The following is a 22,564-nucleotide window of genomic DNA, read 5'->3' on the forward strand; positions in this document are numbered from 1 at the left end:
GATTTATGTCCTGTTTGACGACAAGAATTTTTATTTGATATGAGTAGAAAAAAAAAACAAATATCCTTGGAAATCTGCCTACAATTTTACATTGTATACGAGTGCAAACTTATTTCACAAAAGTTAAATTTGTTATACTTACACTTGTTTTTTAAATAAATATTTGCCACTATGTCTTTGTAATTTCATATATTTTGCCCATCAATGTAATTAATGTTCTGTTAATAAACATCTTATTCAACTTTACATAATATTTTAAACTGCCATCTGCCTCTAGTTTTCCTTTTCCTCTCTAGTAAGTACACATTGGTCAGGGTAGTAATAAATACACGTTATTCATTTAAGCCCCCTTTACACTGGACGGCGTCCTTTGCGCGTCCCGTAGTACGACCCCGTTTGAGAGTAAAAAAGTAATACTTTACGTGCCGACAACTAGCTGTTCATATACCACTCATTCTGCAACCAAAGCAATGTTTGTGCCTCCTTTCTACAACCACAGCGGTGCCAGTTTCATGGTCACACAAAGGACGCAGTCCTTTGTACAGGGGATTTTGCAAAGCCGCCCAATCCTCGACACTCACTTCCGTTTCCTCTTTGTCCCTCTGTCTTCACAGAGGAAAAGGACTTTAATACTGCTTGATACAAACGTGTGGAAAAGGAAAAGACGACTTGGCAATTTGGATCCTTTAAGGTTCCAAATGGTATACCTATCCAGCTTTTTCCCAGTTGATAGAAAGGTGGAGCTTATAAGGATAAATTCATTAATCTCAATATGTTTGCCACTTTACTGCTATGTTCGCAAATGTCATAAAACCTTTTGGGAATATGAATATGACGCCCTTTCCCGCGGAAATGTTTAAAGTGATTTCTCTGTGTTTTTTTTTAACGGAATACACGTTTCATCATCTTTGTCGGCGGCAAAAATGATCGTATTCGTTAATAAAAGATAAACAACGGAAGTGAAAAGGGTTTTGTCCTACAATATACTCGTCGTCTCCGTTAACGGTGTTGTTTTGTCGGTGTGTCTGTTTCTTACTGGTCAAATAACCTCAAATCTCAAGAAGTACTTTCCAAATTTTGATGGAATTTTTAGCTTAGAAACTTATTTTCGAGAGGAAAAGGTGATTACAGTTTTAACCGAAGCCGGGTCCTGAAATATTTTATTCAATTTTTCTATTGCCTTTTTCCATGAAGGAGGTCGGTCCTCTAGGAGCAGTCTAGTTAAAATCGTTTTGAAAATTCCAGGTAGTAATTTGCGTACGTGCATAGCCAAGCTGAACCTATGAATATTTCAGTCCTTCAAACAAGAGCACGCGAAAGTGTAGTCATTGATGATTATATTCAATTTAAAAACACCTGCATGTCATTGTAATTTTATTGTTTGTCGAAGCTATTACGAGTTGTGTAATGTTGCTCGCGTGGAAATAACATTAAAGATGCAGGCCAATGATGAATACATTACTGTGAATGCGCAAAGTGCAGCTGATTCAAATCCGGTTTCACCATTATCTCTCTACATTTACTGCAGAGCAATTTGGTAGTGCGTGAGGAAACTGCATGTAAATGTAGTGCATATATCATCCACAACTATAACATGCCTATTAGATTTTCTTCACCTTTTTTAGACTTTTGGTCCAATCCTTGATGCCTACGACTTAAAAGCTACTAAAACACATTTTATTTCATGTTATGGCGAACGACGGGCCTTTTCGCGTGGAATCAACACGCAAAGCACCCGTGGATTTATGATGAATCTGAGAAGTAAGTGGCAGATGATAGCAGCAATATAGTACAGTTTGTCGTCTTTAATATTCCGAAACCTAGGGTCCGTCAAATGTGACTGTATCAGTCACGCTAACAGGAAATTTGTAGGACATCTATATGGCTTCCTGATATGACGGACACCTTGTGAAACCTTTTGAGACAATATTCACTGCAATGTCTTCATCTCACAGGTAATAGGCCCCGTAGAACTATCGGTGTTGGTGACTTTTTTTTTTTTTTTTTGCAAAGCACTTTGTCATATAAAAACTTTGAGGCGGTGAAACATTTACTGGTATTTACACTATTGCACCATTATCAACAAGTCACATATAAAAAATATGATCACTGGTATATTTCTTTGTTGATGCAATTTTCCGTATAAAATAAACCCCCTGAGACCAGTGCAAATGACATGCATCTATAGTTTCAAATGAAAGTGTCAAAATGCCCTTTGTACCCCTCTGATGGTTGGGTCTTGGGTATGGGCCTGTGGATCCTAGATAGACATGGTCAACTGTTTAACTCCAAATTTGCCTTTGTAAGTATTAATCTGAGTATTTACACCCAATATTCCTTCAAAGCAGAAATGGTGTTCTCGTTTTTAAAAAGTATATAGGTTTACATGTATCAACTAGAAAAGCACTCAGAGAGCGCAGACCTCCGCCAAGGCAGCAAAGTCTCCATCCAGTGCCGTTTCACCCCTAAATTTTCGATATTTTTTATTATTGATCCGGATCACCACCACAAACTAATCATCTGTTCCTTGGACCACTTCTGACAGTTCCTGAAAATTTCATCAAAATCGGTCCATACCTTTTTGAGTTATGTTGATGACAGACAGACAGACAAACAGGGGTGAAAACATAACCTCCTTGGCAGAGGTAATAAAATCTTTGCTTCAGCGCCCCATTACCCATTTATATAGGTAAAGCGCTACACAGCTCCTCTTGCTTATATTTAAGAACGATAGTATGGTACAGTAGGATGGGGAATATAGTTGAGAACCTTTATCAGTAGGGTGTGCTATGATTGATATGTGTATGAGTGCGTGGGTATAGTACGGAAACACCACAGCAATGATGTATTTTGCTACAAAATTTTAACTTGTGAAAACAAGAAAAATAATGGAGGCATTTAATTAAATGTTGTTTTAACACCAATTAAACCACATAACCGCCCCCCCCCCCCCCAAGGTCCACTTAATGTCAATTTTAAAATAACGTTAGTTCATTTATAAAGGTGTTCGTTTAATGAATGTAATATGCAGTTTAGATTTTCATAGCTGAGCATCAATAATTCTAAAACACGATCTTGCTTTGCTGCTACTAACGCACCATACCTGTATGCATTTCATTTATATGGCGATACATGTCTTGGGCTTGACTAGGATTTGTTAAAATTAAATCACATTTATTCTGTTATCATATAACCATAAGCATTGACAGAGCTCTCCACGACATGCTCATGGGCACATCATTATAAAGCGAGTTGGTGATGTGGTTTTCTTTCCCCATCCAATCGGTTGATATCAATTTATTTATATGAAAGTCACAAAATCTCCCATGGTTTTGTTTGCTTAAGATGTAATGTAGCCATTTACAAGAGACATGTCTCAGAAGGCTTTGAGTAGCGTATTATTTTTCACACTTGATCCGCTTAGTCCTTGTTTTTGAATAAAATCCCTATGATCCATAAGCCTGTATTATCGAGTGGCGTAAGTTTTCTTAAGGTGTAAGTTTGATTAGTGTTCTAAGACTCCTAGAGTTTCACACATACCTAATTAAGGTGCACCTGCAATGCTTGAGTTATGTGCTAAAGAAAAAAAACCCAGATGCGTTGTCTCAAAAACCCGAAAATCCAGGCAAGTATTTTTGAACTGCTAGTTCCTGACAAAATTACAACAATGGTGTCCCTAAATACTGCCTGTAAATAGCACAGTGTGAGGTATGAAAATTAACACCTAGGCCCTTCAAACCCCTCCGTCTATTTTTCTTCCTGTTTCACCCATTCAAATGTGTTCAACAGAATAACTAAAAACGCTGAGTTGGTCTGACCTGAGCAAAAAAGTTGACCACCAAATATTTCAATATGGAAATAATACTTTCTCGCTGTCATCAGTTTCATACGTTCTGTACAGTCTTCTCATCCCAACAACCTTTACAAAAAGGCACATAATTGCATAAAAAATTGAAAGGCATAATTTTGGTGTCACATGTAGGAACCCACTGTGTAACCCTTGGTGTTTTAAAGGGGTGAGCTTACTTCAATAAACATTTTTCTTAAACAATAAATTTTTAACTGTAACAGTTTGAAGAAAACTACATGCATCTTAGTTCTATTCTACAAAAATTATAACAAAAAAACTGTTTAACATCATTGTTATTAGAACTTGTAATTGTAAAAAATGCAGCATGGGATTTTTTGACCCTGAAGGCAATGCAGTGTGACTGCAGAATGATATTAAATAGGCATAGGCACTTGCTGAAAATCTGACAATTGCATCATTCATAATACCTTGTGCTCCCCCCCCCCCCCCTTAACATATCATCTGTAATCCTCACTGATCTTTTGGCATATGGACTCCATTGTTTATCCCTGATTTGACAGATTGTCATAGACAGAAACATCAAGAGACAAAAAATATTTGGATGTTCCCAATGGGAATTTGGTAATTCATAAAACGAGAAATAGCAGTGCTGACCTGACACTGCCATATCTACAACTTTCAGCTTGAATAAAAAGAAACATTTCTTACAAGCAAATTATTGTAATTTCAAAGCTTAACTCACAAAACATGGAAATACCAGTACCCTAAATGACTGTATGCTGCCACCAGAGCAGAACTGGCTGCTGGTATTGGCACTAATTTCTTAGTAACCCTGCATCAATCTTAATAATTGAAATAAACAATACCCGAGCAACAAAGCAAAATAGTCTGTTTCTATATGTAAGATATTTTCTGCTTTGTTGGGTGGCACTTGTATTTAAGATTTTTGTATAACTGTAGTACAATAGTCATATGAAGTTGTATGCCACTGGTTTACAATCACAAAAACAGAAAAGAACAAGTCAGGAAGCCGTAACTTTGTAGCCATTGTACTGGTATATATAAAACCTATATATGATTATTCAAGCAAAGCTATACACACACTGTCTTCAAGTTATGGGTTCCGACATCTGTGCCATCTCCTGAGCAGGCTGCCACTGGTTAAAATTCACTGTCATTCCTCTCCTATCTAATTTCAATGTATAATCTTGGCTTCCACTCCATAATTTTTTTTTCACAACTGTCCCATTTATTAATTTAGGACTTCCACAGATGGCCAACCTGCTTTAATTATCTGAAGATTTAGTGATCTCAGTTAGATTTGACTTGGCTACCAGGTGGCACCCTGGCACTGAGGAGGATGAGCAGATCTAATTTCCCCAATTCTGTAACTGTAGGTCATATCTGTCACACTTCAAGTCTGCTGCTGGGTTTCATTCAATATTCCCGATTCTGAAAAGAAAAATATCATAACAAATTTGGTCTAATATGTCAACATACACATGAAGAGCACACACACACACACACACACACACACACACACACACACACTTCATTTTATGTATCATCAAATAATCTACTTTATAAAACAACAGCATTAACACCACTCTTACCTCCACACAATCTATCAATTAAGTAGTACAAAACTTCATTAGAATAACAAACTGTATAGAATACAATAAGGTTTCCCTTTTTCAATTGGAATTCTGATAATCAAAAGCCAGGAATAATCAGATTTGCTGATACCAGAGACCCTATCTAAACATTTTCCTTTAAAATTGGAAAATTTTCTGGATGTTGTCTCAACAGTAAAGCCTGGAAAAGGCCAGTTAAGTTATTTATATTTCTGTACAAATTGTGGATGCCTTGTGGTTCTGAATCACATATACATATATAATGTATGAGACCTAATCAGAAGTACTTGATCAGGCTGCTGTGCTTCTCCTTTGAGATCTCTTGATAGTGCACCATAAGGATCACAATCTAATTTAAAACTAAATGGTGCCTAATAAAGAAATGGGTTTTTAGGTGGAAAGGGATTTAACTGCTCTTGAAACACTTGGACTACTTGAGAAAATGAACAAAGCTTCTAATAAGGATGGGAGAGAGGCCGTAGTCTTGAGAAGATCGGGTTCACTTACTTTAAAGGAAATTTCTTTAAATAAGTGAACTCATGTTGCAAACATGTTACTAATAAAAAAGATTGAAAATTTTATATAAATGAACATGCTAGCTAGCTCTGAACTGCATTTCAGTCTGCTCTTGATGCTAGTGAATTTTTGAAATGAAAATACTGGCAAACAATCCCATACCCATTTTTACCACATTCTGTGTCTCTTTTACCATTGTAATTTATGTTATCTTTTGGCTGAAAATCAAACTCCTTTAATGGTTCAAATGTTGTAATTTACATTACAAGGGGATAAAACTTGTTCAAGTCCATTTTCTTGGATGTGTACCTTAACTTTTCCACTTTAACTCAATCCTCATTAGTAAATCCACATTGCAGATGATAAAAAATTGAAATTATTTACATTTTGTTTCAGGTTCCTTGAATTTCCTATGGCTTTCCCAATGAAGTCATATTTCAAAGATTTTCTTTTCATTATGAAAATGGAAGCATTAACAAACATGCTATTCTTAATTAAATTACATTTTTTCCCATTACATTAGACTCTGGAACAATGAATCAAAAGCACTTGTCACCACACTAAACCTCACACAGGAGGTGACCTTGAGGATGACAGACAGTCTAACTGTAAATGTGGGTCATAAATAACACAACTCCGGGATTATGCAAGTTTCATAACTTTGCAATGTCAGGGAAAATATTTTCCTTTGGTTCTTTGTTTATTTATTTTGCCATCAGGAGGTACACACATATCAAAGACCCACCTCACAATTTTGCTGTCTCTTACCAATTGGATAAAACCCAATTTAAAACTACATCATGGCATCAACACATTCAGCAGACACTTACATAATTATGTTCTCAGATTGGCAATGAGAATTGTGACTGGACAACTCTGGACTGTCAAGCTCTGATTACATGAAAAGCAGTAGCGTTTTTCCATACGATTGATTGTCCCAGAAGTTTTGTGCTGCTGAGGCAAAGGGTCTTGATCTGTCATAATCTTGTCTTCATCTATATACAAGACATATTCTATGCACAGCATTTACAAAAGATTGTTTGGATCAGCTGACACCACATGTGATAATGCAATCAACTTGTGATTGATTGCAATCAAACTAAACAAAACTACTACGCAATGTTTCAGAGGGTATTGAGGATGTTCACATGTGCTGGTCCAGAGTCCACATTGACAATGTTAAAAGAAGGCATGAGATGGAGTGAACATAAGCAAAGCAAATAAAATTGTATAATATACTGCTTGCTTTTAATAACTCCTGGGGCACCAAAAGCTGTTTTCTTGGAAATACTGGAGCCAAACAATGAGTAATACATTCATTAGTCTGGATCAAGATAAACTGGGCTGGTAGAGTCTGGAACAGTATTAATTGGGTTTAATCTGGGATGAACTGAATGGACTGTTTTCACTGTACAGCAAATCCGTTTGTGTATGAATGTGTGCATGCACGCACATGACTGTGAGTGTGTATGTGAGATAATGCCATGTGTGCAAATGGTACACCAAAGAGCCTGTACTTCTTATATTTATTTATATATTTAACATCAAATCTATGATAAAATTGTCATTTATTTTTGGGGGGTATATATTCTACAGATTGTAATCAGTTCCCAAAACCAAAACTACTGGAATGTACACCAACCGTACCTCACTTCAGAAGTCTAGTTCTAAGCAGGTTAAACAGGACTTTAAGGGATAAAAACTGTTCACTTTGGCCAAAAAATGGATTTCCCTAGGGTAAATGGCAATTTTTCCTTACTTACCATTGATTTTTAATGAATCCATTCAGACATTTAAAGTTAGTCCATGTTTTTTTTCTAACAAGTGTGGTTTTTTGTAACTATGAAGAGATTTTTTCAGAGGGTGGCCATCTATGGAGGTCACATGTTCTGATGGCAAGCAAAGATTCCAGAATAATTGCGATAACCGTCATTTTGGTGGTAAAATAGAATTTATTTTATTTTTATGAGTTGTTTACAATATATTTATTGTGAAATATGGATCCCATACGAAGAGTGGTTATCCCTTTAACCTAACAGATATAAGACTACAATTAATGAGGCCTAATGTAACCTTTTTCACCTCATGCTGGCCCATCTTCAATCTAACAACATTTCCAGCTAAGTTAGCAAGAAACTGGGCTAATGATTCCAAGTCTTAACAGAATGAATAACATGTGTACAGCATGTAAACAGGGATTATTGAATCTTTTAAGTTTCAAATAGACACATGTCAGCACAGCATGGCAATCTGTGTGTGTGTGTTCATCAAATAGTGCTATATATAATGGTTAAAGTGAATAACTTTTAAAATAACTTTTTTGACTTTTCATGCCTCCTCCCCCCCCTCCTTCTAGCATTTAAAACTAGCTCAGTGCAGAACTGTGGTAATGCTTTGACCAAATGACATTCTCAGTACTCAAGTTTTGAAAAGTTAACAAATAATAATATTTCTTCTCAAAAGACAGGAATACTGGTACAGTATATGATCATACAAATGTGTAAATTAAAGAAATATTGTGGAGGGACTGTCTGGGAAAGGGAGTCGGAGGGTCCATACATAATTTCACAATTTTTTGCTCATTCGGTTGATGTCTGCTTGCATATCATTTATCTAAAATGTGAATTAAACACAGATTTAGCAAGAGGCAGGGCTAAAAAGTTTACAGACACGGTAATAGTCTGCTTCGAAAAGAGTTTTTGAACTGTAGAAGAAAGTGTTTTCAAAATGATATGTTCTTGGTTTTTGGACATCAGTGTACCTTTATCTTTTTGCTTAAGGACTGTTCTTCATTTCCATTGGACATGCTTATTCACACAATATGATTTTATAATACCCTTAAGGATTTTTCAGAAGGTTAAAATGGACATTTAGTCTCCAACAGCCTGTATAATCCCATATAAATGCAAACCAAGTTGTAATCAAGCATATACCCCATAGACAAACACATTTCCATTGCCTTTTTTCATGTAGTTGTTTCTTGGGCTACTTTGAAGACAAGAATCAATAAAATCAAATTTTATAGATTAATTTTCTCTTCTTGAATAAAAAAAAAAGTGGTTAATGTATTTGTCTGCTGCGTAAAGACATTAAGCTTTTTTGACAATATTCCTATGTGGATTCAAACTGATTCTCTAATTCCAAAAATGTCAGTTTTGATTACTTGTTATTTACCACTATTGGTCATAAAAAAGATGATTTTTCTCCTACCATTCCCATGACAATTATCTATTATTTTTAAGTGGCAAAAAACATCCCCCACCCTAGCAATTACATATGCAGTTAGCATGCAATCGTTTCCTTTAATCCATTCATGCATACCTGTCTGAAAGAACTGTGCAGACTCCTTTCTAGAATAGAGTAGAGTTATAAGACAAGTGCAGAATGAACACCCATGCAGTGCTTAGACACTGCCATCCTGACAGTCTGAGATGCCCTTACATGTAATAATATTATGTGGGTTTTTATTCCATTTTAGAAGTTCTCCACAAGTTCACTTCCTGCCATTTAGTTAATTTTTTGTTGAGCATGGAGGCTCCGTTTAGGTGTCTATCTTATGTAGTAGAAATGTAACAATTTAGTATGTGTTAATTATCAATTTTCTTCAGTCATTTGTGTTTGGTAACAGTGAAAAAATGCCTTACATTTTGGCAGACAGTACCTGTCCTTATTCTTGAAGATACAATATATTCTATCTAATAAAGGACAGGTGCAAACAAGGGTTTACCAAAGTGAAATGTTTTTCTCTTTTTATCAAAAATGTTCACGTGTGTGGATATGATAACATAATTATTCTACAAGTACACGCAGCATCCTTCCTCTCTGATGTTCATGCATGTTAAACAAGCCAAAACAAACCAATACTCTACTCACGTTGTAAGCGTAGTCGTTTTAGTTCAGCTTGCTTCTTCCACTCAGGCTCAAACTCTTCCACTTTCTTGGGGAGAGGGTCTATCACTGCAAACAACATGCACAGAATATCACATGCCTAGCCAGGATATCTCACATCCCCCAACACACTGGGAGACTGTTTCACAGAATAGAGATTTATGACTTTAAAATGTTATTTTTATTTGAATATGGAACTTTCCACAGCTTTTTTTTTTTTTTTCAGATCATAACTTATTTTATCAGCAGTAAAAGTTTTTGCCACTTTTCAGCCAATTTTTATTGATCTCGCTCTGTCTCTCCCCCCCCCCCTCTCTCTTTTCTTAGAGGAATTAACAGATAAAAAAAAACAGATAAAGAGAGGTCATACAGAGATGTTACAAAGAAGGGAAAAACTGTGGAATGACATATACAATTTCCCACTTGGATACAACTGTCATGATGCTGTCAAAATGCTTGCATCAGAGACCTGCATGAATGTCTGGATCAAAAAGTGCCTTGTGATAACTGTTTACCAGTGTGTTGGATTAACCATTGATGACTTTTACAAAATCAAGTCAGTCTATTTTTGCCATGCATTTCAATATACAGGAAAACTTAAAATAACATGCATGGGCAAATAAAACTACACTGTACAGGGAATATAATATTTTCATATTGCTAAAATAACTGATATGGCGGTTTTAAAGTTGAGCATCATGTTGTCAAACAGTATGCAAGTGGCCAGAATACATTTCCACATGTACTGCATGGGGTTGGACTGACAAAGAGCTTAAATAAAATAATTTCTCACCCCTTCTTATTTTGAGTGTTTTTTTCCATTAAAGTAAATTCTAAATTTATTCTTTAGTGCTGGAGGTATATGTTGATCCTATATATGTGTGTTTGAGATGGTATCTTTGACTGTCACATGTGAAAATACTTAAATTAATGATATAAAGTGACAAATGTGATAAAAATCACAAGCAAAGTACTCCCCTCCCCCTCCAGCCATGGGTTGTAAAATCTATTGAAATGACACCTCTTTCATCAGAATGACTATGTTGTTTGAGAGGCTAGGCAGTGGTAAGTAACCATCTGAGTCAGTACCAAAAGTTATGTTGTTCAACTGATTTCTTATTTTAATAACAAAAAAAAAAAAAAAGCCCAAAAAAGCACTAAGAAGATTTGGAAATGTATTGGTACATGTTTCTTTTAACCTCAAAAGGTTACTGTATATGAATAATTGATGAGCCAATTAGCAAGGCTAGTGTAGAATTCTTATTTCTATTTGTGAAATCTAATCTGTGAGAATCGATATCTTAATGTGTCAGCAGTTTCAAAACCTGAAGTAGATTTCAATGATACGATAAAGTTGAAAATAAATTTATATTTGTAGTTAACAAAAAAGGGTGATTCTCAGCACTATTAAAATGATTCTTAACTTCAGTTGAATAACTGAGGTAAAAATTCTGTTTCATTTAACTGAGTGTATTAACCTTTTGGTTATCCCATACGAAAAAGTCCTATAGGATCCTATAGGAAATTGGGCCAATTTCCTATAGAATCCTATAGGATCTTATAGGATCCTATAGGACTTTTTCGTTAGGGATTTAATATGCAATAGTAGCACAGCACAAGTAGCCAAATCCTTTTCATGCACATTGATGCAGTCTTTCTTTACTATAAAAACCATTGTCACAGAGGTGAAGATTTGTGATGTGACAAACTTGACAATAAATTGCATGACGCCAAAATAAAATTTATAAAACAGCACAATTCAATCATCGAATTCAATACATGAATTTTGCATATCCAAAGTAACATACTGGTATATAGGTATGTGGATTTCCATTTTAAGTTTATCTCAGAACTTATTTTATGTTTGCTTTATACCTCTGGGACTCCTCTTTTTCCTTAGAGCTAGTTCCTGTTTCCATGGGGGAATTGTTGAATCTACTGGGGAAGAGGGGCGATGCAGAGAGTCCTCTTCGTTGGACGTCTGCAGAAAAATGCGGATGATAAAGCTATATAAAGGCATGCACGTTCTGAAGCTAAGCTGTCAATTTTAATGCAAAATATCCTAATTTTAAACAATTCTTATTTTAATTCTTATTGCAACACATACCAAATATTATTCAGTGCACAGCTTGTAAATCAAAAGAAATGCAAAGGTTTCACACTTAACATGGAAATATTTCTATACTACAGTGATAAATTATGCAAGCAAGACCAGTAGGAATACAAATTACACAGAACAAGTCTATGCAACAAGATAACAAATCATTATGATACCATACTGTCTAAATGCAGCTTATATTATTTGAATTGAGATTGGAGTTGCATGCCAAGCAGTTCAGACAGGATCTTGCAAAGCAGGAAATGTGATAGGTATAGAAACATGCTACATGTACCTTTTTTGACACAAATATGAATTATGCATAAGAGAGTGAGTTCTGGAAGTTCAGACTGAGTAAGAAATGGATACATACATTTATAAGCAGCAAGAGAGAAGGAGAAAGTGACAAAAAGAAATATAGAAAGAGAAGATATGAAAGCCTCATACTCGGCTGGAATCAGAAGAGGTTCTGGTTTTGCTTTTCTCTGCCAGGTTTGTTTTCCAAGGTGGGGTATTGCTATCAGCAGTCTTGGGGGTGGGGTTGAGGGTGGAAGTATTACGGAGTGAAGACACTGGCACAGTTTGCCGTCTGCGATCAGCCTCCAGTTTCCATGAAGGCACTGATGAATCTTTGGTATCTAGGCAAGAAAAAAATAGAGAAACTGTGAGAAGGAATCCAATGTCTGCAAATTGAATCATTCTAAGAGTCTCACTGTGAACTACGTGGGAACTGTCAATTATGTCCCTTCAACTTAGTCCAATTATTTCACAAAAAAACAAGCTAAATAACATTCACTGCATGCATATCTACATTACTTTACTAGGTAACAATAATCAACTTTTCATGTCTAAAAAAATCATAGCTTAAAAATCATAAAAAATATAACATAATACATCATGCATGGACTCCTGCAAACAGCCAACATTTTAATATCTGGGTATGGGAGTAGAAGAGGCCAGTCTTAAAAAGACTGCATGTAAATCCTTCAAAAATGTTCCCAAAAGTATACCTCAGCTAAGATTTTTATTGCTTTTTACATATATGCCTCCTTACAAACAGGATATTTGCAAAAACAACAAAAGCTACAAATATAAACTAGAATTTGGAACAAATAGAGGGGAGCATGTTTGTCAGTATTTTCAATATAAAAAAATATATTTAAGGGCCTTCATGAGAAGCCAAAAAGATATCTCTTAAACAGTTTTATCTGCACGTGCATTAACATTCCTTCTTGAAAAAATATAAGCACAATTGATTCTTCTAGGATTGGATTTGTATTTGATCTAAACTTGATATACCTAAAAATGGGTTAATGATGTGGTCATGAGATCACTTACCCAGATGTTCCCTGGGGGAGGTCTGCGGAGATGATCCTGGAAGATGATGCCTATAAAGAGGATAAAGTAAATCAATGTACAAAAGAAAAACTGAATCACTAACCACTAATTTCGAAGAGTTTTATACTATTATTATTGCATTTTTATTAATATTAACATAAATAGCCTTTATGATGTTTCATGACTGAGGTATGAGACTCATACAAAATACAGTGTTCTCTTACCCAAGACTTGGCAGAATTGTCTTTGGTGTATATGCTGGTTTCCCAAAACCTGTGGACGAAGTCTTTTCAGAGCCTTCATGTTTACTGGTGGCTTTTCTTTGAGTTTCCTCTTTTGGTGGTACATTTTCATCTGTGACCTTCCCATCACCAGCTGCTGTCATCATTCCAGAACCTCTTGACCTTGACCTTGGGGAAATGCCATATGACAGTCCCATTATGGGAGCAGATGGTTGTGGAGGATTTTTGTCAACCATTTTCTTGTGGTCTATTTTTGTAATTTCCTTGTCATCCCTTATTGTATCTTTCTTGTTGCCTGCCACCTCCAAGTGGGAAATGTCCTTTATGGGAGGCTTTGTCTTTGAACTAGATGGGGCCACATAAGAAAGTTGCATCATGGGCGGAGAAGCAGGGAGGTCTTTGGCAACTTGGCTACGTTTTGGTGAAGCTGCTCTTCTTGGAGAGGAAAGCCATGTAGGAGAGGTTGGTGAAGGAACCTCTGCTGAATCAGTTTTTGGAGACAGCAATGGGGAAGTGACCTGTCTTGATTGGCTAGGTTTCAGATGACTTGGTTTTAAATCACTTGATTTTAATTCGCTAGGTTTTAAGTCTCTAGGTTTGAATGGACTAGACTTTGGTTCTAATGGTTTTAATTCACTATGTCTTAATCCATCATGCTTCAATTCACTAGGTTTTAACATGCTAGGTTTTGATTCACTGGTTTTCAAATCAGTAGACTTGAAGTCATTAGATGCAGTAGGTTTCATATCACTAGTCTTTGAATCAAGGGGCTTTAATTCTCTAGACTTCATGCCATATTTTGGTGAAGACAACAGAGATTTGGCATTGCCCCATGGTACTTCAGTTAGCTTGCTCTCCTCAGTTTTGGTAGTCAGTGCACTAAAGTCTCTAGGTTTGGGAGCAGGCTTTGGAGGAGAGGCAGTCCCTGGGCTTGCCCTACCACTATCACTACCAGCAGGCCTTGCATAAGGACGGGGTGAAGTTAGTAATGAGGCACTTTTTGGAGAAGATTTGTCCTTTAGAATCACAGAATAGGGAGCATTTGGAGAGGGATGGAACCTTGAAGGATGGGGCTTACCAGCATTTTTATCCTCCAAAGAAGAAGATAAATCCAAGTCATTGGGTCTCGTTGCAGACTGCAATGGCACTGGTGGACTTTTTTCAGGTCCTGCCATGCTGGTGTCATGTGGTGTCTTGCTTATTTCTTTAGCTAGACCCTTTTTAAGCCATGAAGGAGTGTCCTCTTTGGGTTCTGGACTTCTAAAGTTTACCGGTGAAATTAATTTGGAGTCAACCTGTTCTTTTTCTGGTGTTAAACCTTTTGAGTTATCCAGTGGAGAACTTATTGATTCTCTTTCTGGCAAAAGTGATTTTGCACTGGGAATTTCTTTCTCTGGTGTCAGAGACCTTGTTCCTGTATGCAGAGGACTTCTCAATTCTTTCTCTGGTGAAAAACCCTTTAGCTCAGCATCTTTAGGACTTTCTACATCCCTCTTTGGTGCAAAAGACTTTGATGCATCTTGTTTTACACTTTTCACATCTTTCTCAGGAGTAAGTGATTTGGGTCGATCCTGTAAAAGACTTTTGTCTGGGGAGACAGACTTTCTCTGCAGTGCAGCAAATCTGTTCTGCAGTTCATTCTTGTTTCCAATGACTGGTGCATCATCCTCTGTACTTGATCTTGTTTGTTCTGGAGGCAAGGCTCTTAGTGGAGATGTTCTGCTTGTTCTCCTTAATTCCTTCATCCATGGAGCTACGTGGGCATTTTCAGTGGCTGATTCTCTATCTTTCTCATTCATAGAGGCCTTTTCTTCTTTATTTTCATTTTCTGCAATAGCAATGTATCATCAGTCTCAATTATTCATTAAATAATTTAAAATGGTTGACATTTATTGTTTAATAATTTTTAAAATCTTTTCAGTGAAGAGCATCTGAGCTGTGCTTAACTTTTTCATCTTAGATGGATTTTACAGAAAAGATAATGAGAACTATCTATTTTTTATTGTTCAAGTGTCTGAAAACCATCTTATTTTCAGATTATACAACGTAAGCTTTCAAATTTGTCCCCACCTTTACTTGACATTATTACTCTGACCAAGATGGATGAGCATGTTACCTTTGGCTTCTTTGGCTTGCATTTTTTCTTCTGCTCTCTTTTGCTTTCCCAAGGCATCTTTCATCCAAGATGGCTTTTCAGGACTTTCATCCCTCTTCTCTCTTTCATCACCTGCAGTCCTTCTGGATAAAGCTGAAAAAAATGTGACCTTTTAGCAAATCCACACAATTTAAATAACAAAAAAGGACCAAAATATTTAAATTCAGGCTGTTTTTGCATAAATCCTATATGACAAAAAGAAAAATCTTACTGATTGCTGGATAATTCAATAATGCTTAACCCACATAAAAAATTCCATATCCTGAAAATGCACCCGACCCCTCAAACCTCTGGCATGTCCAAGCTGTTTGTAAGCGAGAGGAAGGAGGCAAAAGTGGTTGGAAAATTCTCCTTCATTTGCATCATATATTTTAAAAAAACTTTCTTTCCAGCAACCTTCCCCTTCATTTGATGTCCTCCAACTAATGCTAACAAAAACCTGGAACTAATACCCTGATTAATACCAGCAAAGTATAACATCTGATGTCTAACATATGAGAAATAGTCAGTGTACCTGCTTGCACCTCCTCCCTAGCAGGTAGTGGTGATGTCTTGGTCCTTTTCACCTTGGCTTCTCTCAACCAGGCAGGCGGGGACTCAACAGTCCCATCAGCCTCTGGGGTTGTTGCGCCATCTGGCTTGGAGACATTTGTCTTACGAAGCTAAAAAATAATCAGACATTTTTGAACTGTCAATTTTTTTTGGGGGGAAAAAGACAATAAAGAAAATATTTAAAAAAACACATCACTGAATCGAAATCAATTAAAAATGAATATGAAAGGAAGTAAAATAAAAGAGAGAGGTGGAATATAATTTGATTTCATGTTGTAAAACTGGAATTATTGTAAAACACCTCAGGGAGATTGTTTATATGTGATCAGTAAAATTATCTGCAACACATAATCAGGAAAACATCAACATCTGATTCAATACTTTGCATTATTCAAGAACAGAAGGAGTTAGCTGGCAAAGCTGTCGAAATCTTCTATAAAAGAAAATGAAAGACCTGAAAGAAAAATCACCTTAGGTTTGCCTTCAAGAAGACTAGGTAAGACCATGGGGAGCTTCATTCCAGGCAATGCAGGTCTTTGAAATGGAGGGGGCTTACTGCCCTCCTCTTCTATACTCTGATGACGACTCTGTTCACCAGAAGGCGACCATGACACTTCTCCATTAAAAACTTCTTCTTCTTCAGAAGAGGCTCTTGATTTCCTAGGCTCTGTAATGTTTAAGGTGAAAAAAAAAATAATAAAACAAAATCAGCCAAAGAAGTAAAGTTAAAGTGGTAACTATATGATGAAAGTTAAATTAACAAATATTTATTCAAACCGTAGTCAATGCATCTAGATGTTCTACTCAACTAACACAATATTGGGTTGAGACCCTCTCATGTATATCAGAGTAAAGTGTTATCAATCACCAACACATCCATATCAGTTCAACTAACACAATGAAAGTAATGTTCCTCTCAAAAGAAAAAAGGTCTTTGTGAAGTCACTTTAACAAACTACAAAATATTAATGTTTTAATCTTTCATTAAGATTCAGAAATCATAAAGCAACCTTCTGAATGTAAGATAACATATATATATTTAGTAGTGGGACATAGGTAAAATAATGAATAATATTTACAGTTTGGGACTGAATTGCAAATATCTTTTTAATAAAACTCTTAAATCATATAGCTTACCTGTTGAGTCTTCAAACATTGAATCTGTGTCACTTGCTAGGCTGCTGCGTATGCTGCTTCTGGTTGGCTTGCGTCTCTTACCCATGGTGCCCTTGTGACGTAACACACTTTTCTCCTTACTGGCATGCAGGTCGAGGGTGGGGGTACTCTGTGGAAAATAAGTAAAATTATCTAACTCCATGGTTTAAGCACAGCCGGCACCATTAGTTACTCAAAAAAACGTAATATGGTATTAAGTAAATAAAAACCTGAAATTCAGTAACTATAAACAGTGCTTTTTTTTCATTCTCTCTGTATAATATTACAAATCATCCTGTAAACATCCTCAATCACAAAAGTATTTTTTAAAATCAACATGTTGAATAACATGCTGAATAACATATGTAGAAAATGTAAATCAGTATCAAACATAAACAGACAGTACAAATTTCTAATAGCATGTAATTCCTGAATATCCCTGAGATGTGTATCTTACCTCAATCACAGAGAAATCCAGACCAGCATTGTCAATTCTGTTATCTTCTGATGACTGAAATTGGAGAAAGATAAAGCATCATTAACAGAAACACCAGACTTGGTATACTGGGGTACACCCGTAGCACATTACAATGTGGAAGAGAATAAACTCCTACTAGGTATCTAATGTTTTAAAATGTGTAACTTTATCTTTAATAATCTGAGGTTATTTTAAACAGTGCTCTGTTTACTATAATGTGGATAGGAATTAATCACTCATTACATCAACTAATAAAGAACCAAACTTTATGAACAAATGAATTACATCATATCTGTGATATTAAAGCATGTCTAACCTTTAAATTATTGTGTATAACAAACACAGAATTCCAAAAGACCAAAGTTTTTGAAACACATTAATAACCTAATTGCAATAAAAATTCATCAAAAAGATTGTTCTTGGATCCAAGGAATTGCATTTACTGATGCTACTGCTGTTGTGACAAGAGCAAAACTTAGCTGTTTCCCTACTATTTTTTGTTCTAAGGTAAGTGATTACTATCACTAAAACATCAGTAAATGCAATAAAATTGTAATAAAGGCACATTTGAGAGCAATATGAAAATACCAAAAATATGTTTAATTAAGTTCCTTTAGCTCCTGACCAATGAAATGTATCAAGTACAGGTAAGACATATCAGAAAAATGTAATGGCTAGTCTTCCACTGTTCATAAATCTTACATTCTCTCTGGGTCATCTAGGCAGAACATGTAGTTATTCACGGACAATTAAACATAAGCTGAAGTTAGAAGTTGGGGTTGTGATATACTACCTCTGAAGGGTATTAAATGAATCAATCAAAGATGCATTTTGTTTTATTCTGTGATAGTTTATCTGAGAAATGAAATGCTCGGGAGGATTGGAGGAATGTTGAAGCATTAGGGTTTACTCATGTGTGTTCCCAACATGGTCAATTTAACTATGTCAATTTACCTTATAATCTTGACACTTCACTAAAATTTACTAAACATTCAAGTTTAAACCTACCTATTTATAGTTTAAGCAGTTAGTCAAAAAGAAAAAGTATGATTTCTGAATCAAAAGCCAGAAAAAAATCTCCTGCTTGACTGCTAATTATATGTCAACATTCAAAGATGATAAATGATATAATACTTTTTTGTTAAGGTCATTGTAAAAGCAAACATAGAGTCTATTCCAAAAATTTCAACAAACTACATATAACTTACTTTTACACCAACAGCATGCTTTAACTTGTTATCATTATTGTTCAACAAGGACTTAGAGGTATTATTTTTCTGCATGGGATAAGTGTGGTAAGCTGAAACCATCCTCTCGGGTTTCTGTAGCAAAATTTCCCCTGAAGACTTTGTGTAGTTCCCCGTGAAAAGCATTCCAGCTTTATTTCGCAGCTGCCTTGTATAATGATCATCAAGTGTGGTCTTTCCATTGTAAAATCTAGTGTTGTCTGTACTGTAAAAACAGCTTTCCGATCTCCCTTTGTTAAATGTGCATTTTTCAATATTAAAGGAGCTAAACTGATCAGAATCAGAGTTGTTGCTAGCAGTACTATGACACCGTCTGTCATACCCTGTATCAATCATGTCACCTTTGGAGGACAGTCGAAAATCCCCCTCTCTGTTTTTGCTTTGACGCAATCTCTCATCAAATTCAAGCCTACGGCCAACTGTGCCTTGCATGCGAGATATTTTTGGTGTTTTATGAAACCACTCAGATCTGTATGATAGTGTGTCATCGGGCTGTCCCCAGGCCAATAATTTATCTCCACCAGCTGGTGTTATATGTTGTAATCTGGAATTATCATAAATACTTCTCTGATCTTCCACCTTGTAAAAAGGCTCATTTATATGCATTTTCTCTAGTTGTTCACAGTTTTTATTATCAAAATGCCCTGTGGATGCAAAGTCATAACTTTCAAGTCTGCCGATTCTTGTATTCCCATTAAAATCCTGAGATTCGCCAAGAAAAGTGGGCATTTTATTCCAGTTTTTTCCACCTTCCATGCTAGTAGGAGATACAGGCAACTCAGCTGTATAATACTTGTCATTTGATGAAGATCCGTTCTGTGCCTGATAATAATCACTCTTTTTATAAATATATGTTGTTTTGGCATCTGAGCCAATAGTCTTACTTATTTGTGTTTTGATATTATCTGTCAAGTGACGGACACCTGTTTTGTTTGGAGTGGACAATACTGAGAGGTGACCACCATTCACATCACCTGATCCTTGAAGAGGCGATGAACTAGAATTGATACAGTCACATTTGTTTGCCTCCCTGTCAAGCCGGGGTTCATTGAGGAAGGACCCTCCATTCTTGTGCCATTCAACAGAAGTCACCCTTCCTTCTGCTTGCTGCTCATGATTTTCATGCAACACTGTCTGTGCAAACATGGCCGAGCTGTTTACTTTACTGCTGTACACCATGGGTGTGATGTGTTTCTCTTGTGTGACTTCCTTTGATTGGGATATTTGAGGTATTTCGGTGCTGCCACTCCTCTTCCATTCAATTGAAGAATTCCTGTGCCCAGAAGACTGCACGTCTGAAGCAAATTTACTTCTACAGTTTGGTTCAGTGTTGCCATTTTGATAATTGTGTAGTTTTCTCAAATGACTTAGATTTGCTTCATCTAAAGATCTGCTTTTGCTAAAAACATTATCCAACCTAATTTCATTGTCCGTCTTCTTGTCACTGTGGTCCCCTTCATGTGCAGCAGACACCTTGCCCACATGTACATTAGTAAGGTCATTCCTAACCCAGGGATAAGACCCATAAGGCCCTGACTGCCTCAGGTGCCTTGGTAGGTCTCCTAGGGTGGTCAGGTGTCCACTGCGATGACCACTTCTCTGAATGCCACTTCTCTGTCCTCCATATTCATTAAAACTCTGAGATCTCCCTGGCATCCTTACTCCATACATCTGATATGACTTTCTCTTCAGATTATTTACATAGCTGTTGTCTGCCTCCATCACTTTTGCTGTCACGGTATTGTAAGTGAATGCACGTATATTGTAATGACATGTACTAAGAATACAAAACACAGAAGATTATCAGTTATTTATGACAAAGAAGAATAATTCCCCTAGAGCAGAGAATAATTATAGATCAATATTGCATGTTGGCAACTGCAGTGAGCAATATCCTTTACGGCTTCAAATGAAACAGTGTTACCATCACCTGTTAATATAAGGAAGTTATGTCAGTCAATCAGAAAGTAATTGTCATTGCTAATTACAAACTACTAACAAGTGTTATTTCAGTCCTGTAAGGCACTGCCCTCTTAGTTATTGATTTAAATAAGAAATCAGATATTTCAATTATACCTTAGAGACTAAAAAAACTGATTGAGTCGAACTTAGTAGCAATTTCCTCATGAAAATATGTGTGAATTTCCTGATCATATTCTGTAGAAAAAAAACCAACATTGATTTTTATATGAATTTAGCACAGGCTGATTCCTCCTTTACTAGTCTAAGTATTGGGTGTGTATTAAAACAGAAAACAGCAACTGAAGATCTCCATATGTTAGCTTCAGGTCTCTCTCTATTTATAGTGCAACATTCTGTGACATTTGAAGACCAAATCCAAGTTGAAGTTCTGATATTTCTATGTTCAATATGTAATGTCACCTCTTCTGCTGACCATTCCAAAATGTCAACATAACTACCCCGGTAGCTGTCAATTTTATCACCGACAGTCACTTTCTGTAGACTTTCTGCTCGATGGTTCAGGTAATCACTGTCCTGGTACGTAGAAAATTCTAAGAATTAAGTACCAGCAGTTATATTATCTTTGGCTGGTGATCAGAAGACTGTTATGAGTATGACAACCTTGTGTCACCTACATGTCACCTTTATGACACCTGTTGTGATAAAATAGACTCACTGCTCATTAATTCAGGTGTATATATTGTTTGGTGCTTCAAAAATGCTGGGATTAAATTCCTTCTGCTGTAAGCTCTGCCATATGCACTGAAATATGTATCCAATGAATGCTCCAAGTTGTTGGCCATGTTGTATTACAGCACATGTGCAAGCTATGTCAGCTAAGAATGCTGTATTCTCTTGTTAACCTGCACTTTCAGTGATTTAGAACAAGAGAGAGATTTTTGCCAATAATTCTACATACAATGAGTTAGAAAATAAGTCATGTCTCATAAAGTGCATGATATTTCTCTCTTACTATGTCATTACAAGTAGAACAATTTAACTCATTCTCCAATATTTCTGCTTCACAAAGCTTTCTGCTATATTAAACAGTATTCTGCATCAGCTGTCTTGTGTTTATAAGTGCCCTCCAAACTGCAGTGAACATGGGTCTGATTCTGGCAAAGTTCTAGACTTTGCATTTCATGTATGATGGATAATATACCATAGCTCCTCATTCAATTTCCATAAAAAGCTCTGCTATATTGCCTATTTTGTGTAAAGGATCTGCTGTCTTTATAATTCAAGATTACTCAAGACCAGTGTTGAGTACCTCCTCATCAGTGTATGTGTAGATTTAATATACTGTCATACTATCTTCAACTCTTCATACATCCAAACTCTTCATATAACATGCTCAGCGATTCTTCCTCTGCCTTGCCAAATTTCACCACACAGGGACAGCATGTCCTAAATCCAATTAAAGCTAATCCCTCCCAGTACACTGGTGTCCTGCCAGTGAAAGGCTCCGAGCTGGCCCTGTCAATAGCC

General features: G+C 36.2%; 2 protein-coding genes across 11 annotated transcripts in view; one reads left to right on the top strand and one right to left on the bottom strand.

Annotated features, from left to right (window-relative positions):
- The window catches only part of LOC106171370 (uncharacterized), a 237,833-nt gene that overhangs the window by 180,873 nt on the left and 34,396 nt on the right, over window positions 1–22,564 (top strand). The gene's annotated exons all lie outside the window — the stretch shown is intronic.
- Window positions 3,154–22,564, bottom strand: part of LOC106171386 (uncharacterized) — a 37,458-nt gene continuing 18,047 nt past the window's right edge. For 7 of the 10 annotated variants that reach the window (XM_087002413.1, XM_087002414.1, XM_087002417.1 and 4 more), the window contains 11 exons: window positions 17,847–17,900; window positions 17,372–17,519; window positions 16,705–16,901; window positions 16,197–16,344; window positions 15,644–15,775; window positions 13,510–15,355; window positions 13,286–13,335; window positions 12,395–12,585; window positions 11,725–11,830; window positions 9,835–9,918; window positions 3,154–5,263 (listed from right to left, as the gene is read on the bottom strand). In XM_087002413.1, coding sequence (XP_086858539.1) covers window positions 5,226–5,263; window positions 9,835–9,918; window positions 11,725–11,830; window positions 12,395–12,585; window positions 13,286–13,335; window positions 13,510–15,355; window positions 15,644–15,775; window positions 16,197–16,344; window positions 16,705–16,901; window positions 17,372–17,519; window positions 17,847–17,900 — 2,994 coding nt within the window. In that variant the 3' untranslated portion in view covers window positions 3,154–5,225. Of the gene's footprint in view, window positions 5,264–9,834; window positions 9,919–11,724; window positions 11,831–12,394; window positions 12,586–13,285; window positions 13,336–13,509; window positions 15,356–15,643; window positions 15,776–16,196; window positions 16,345–16,704; window positions 16,902–17,371; window positions 17,520–17,846; window positions 17,901–19,075; window positions 22,231–22,564 lie in introns of those variants that run through there. The other 3 variants (XM_013551707.2, XM_013551708.2, XM_013551709.2) reach the window with 3 other exon arrangements.

The sequence above is a fragment of the Lingula anatina genome, chromosome 1 (genome assembly GCF_051362555.1).
Source record: "Lingula anatina isolate TDL-2025a chromosome 1, LinAna3.0, whole genome shotgun sequence".
In the NCBI taxonomy this organism is placed as follows: domain Eukaryota; kingdom Metazoa; phylum Brachiopoda; class Lingulata; order Lingulida; family Lingulidae; genus Lingula; species Lingula anatina.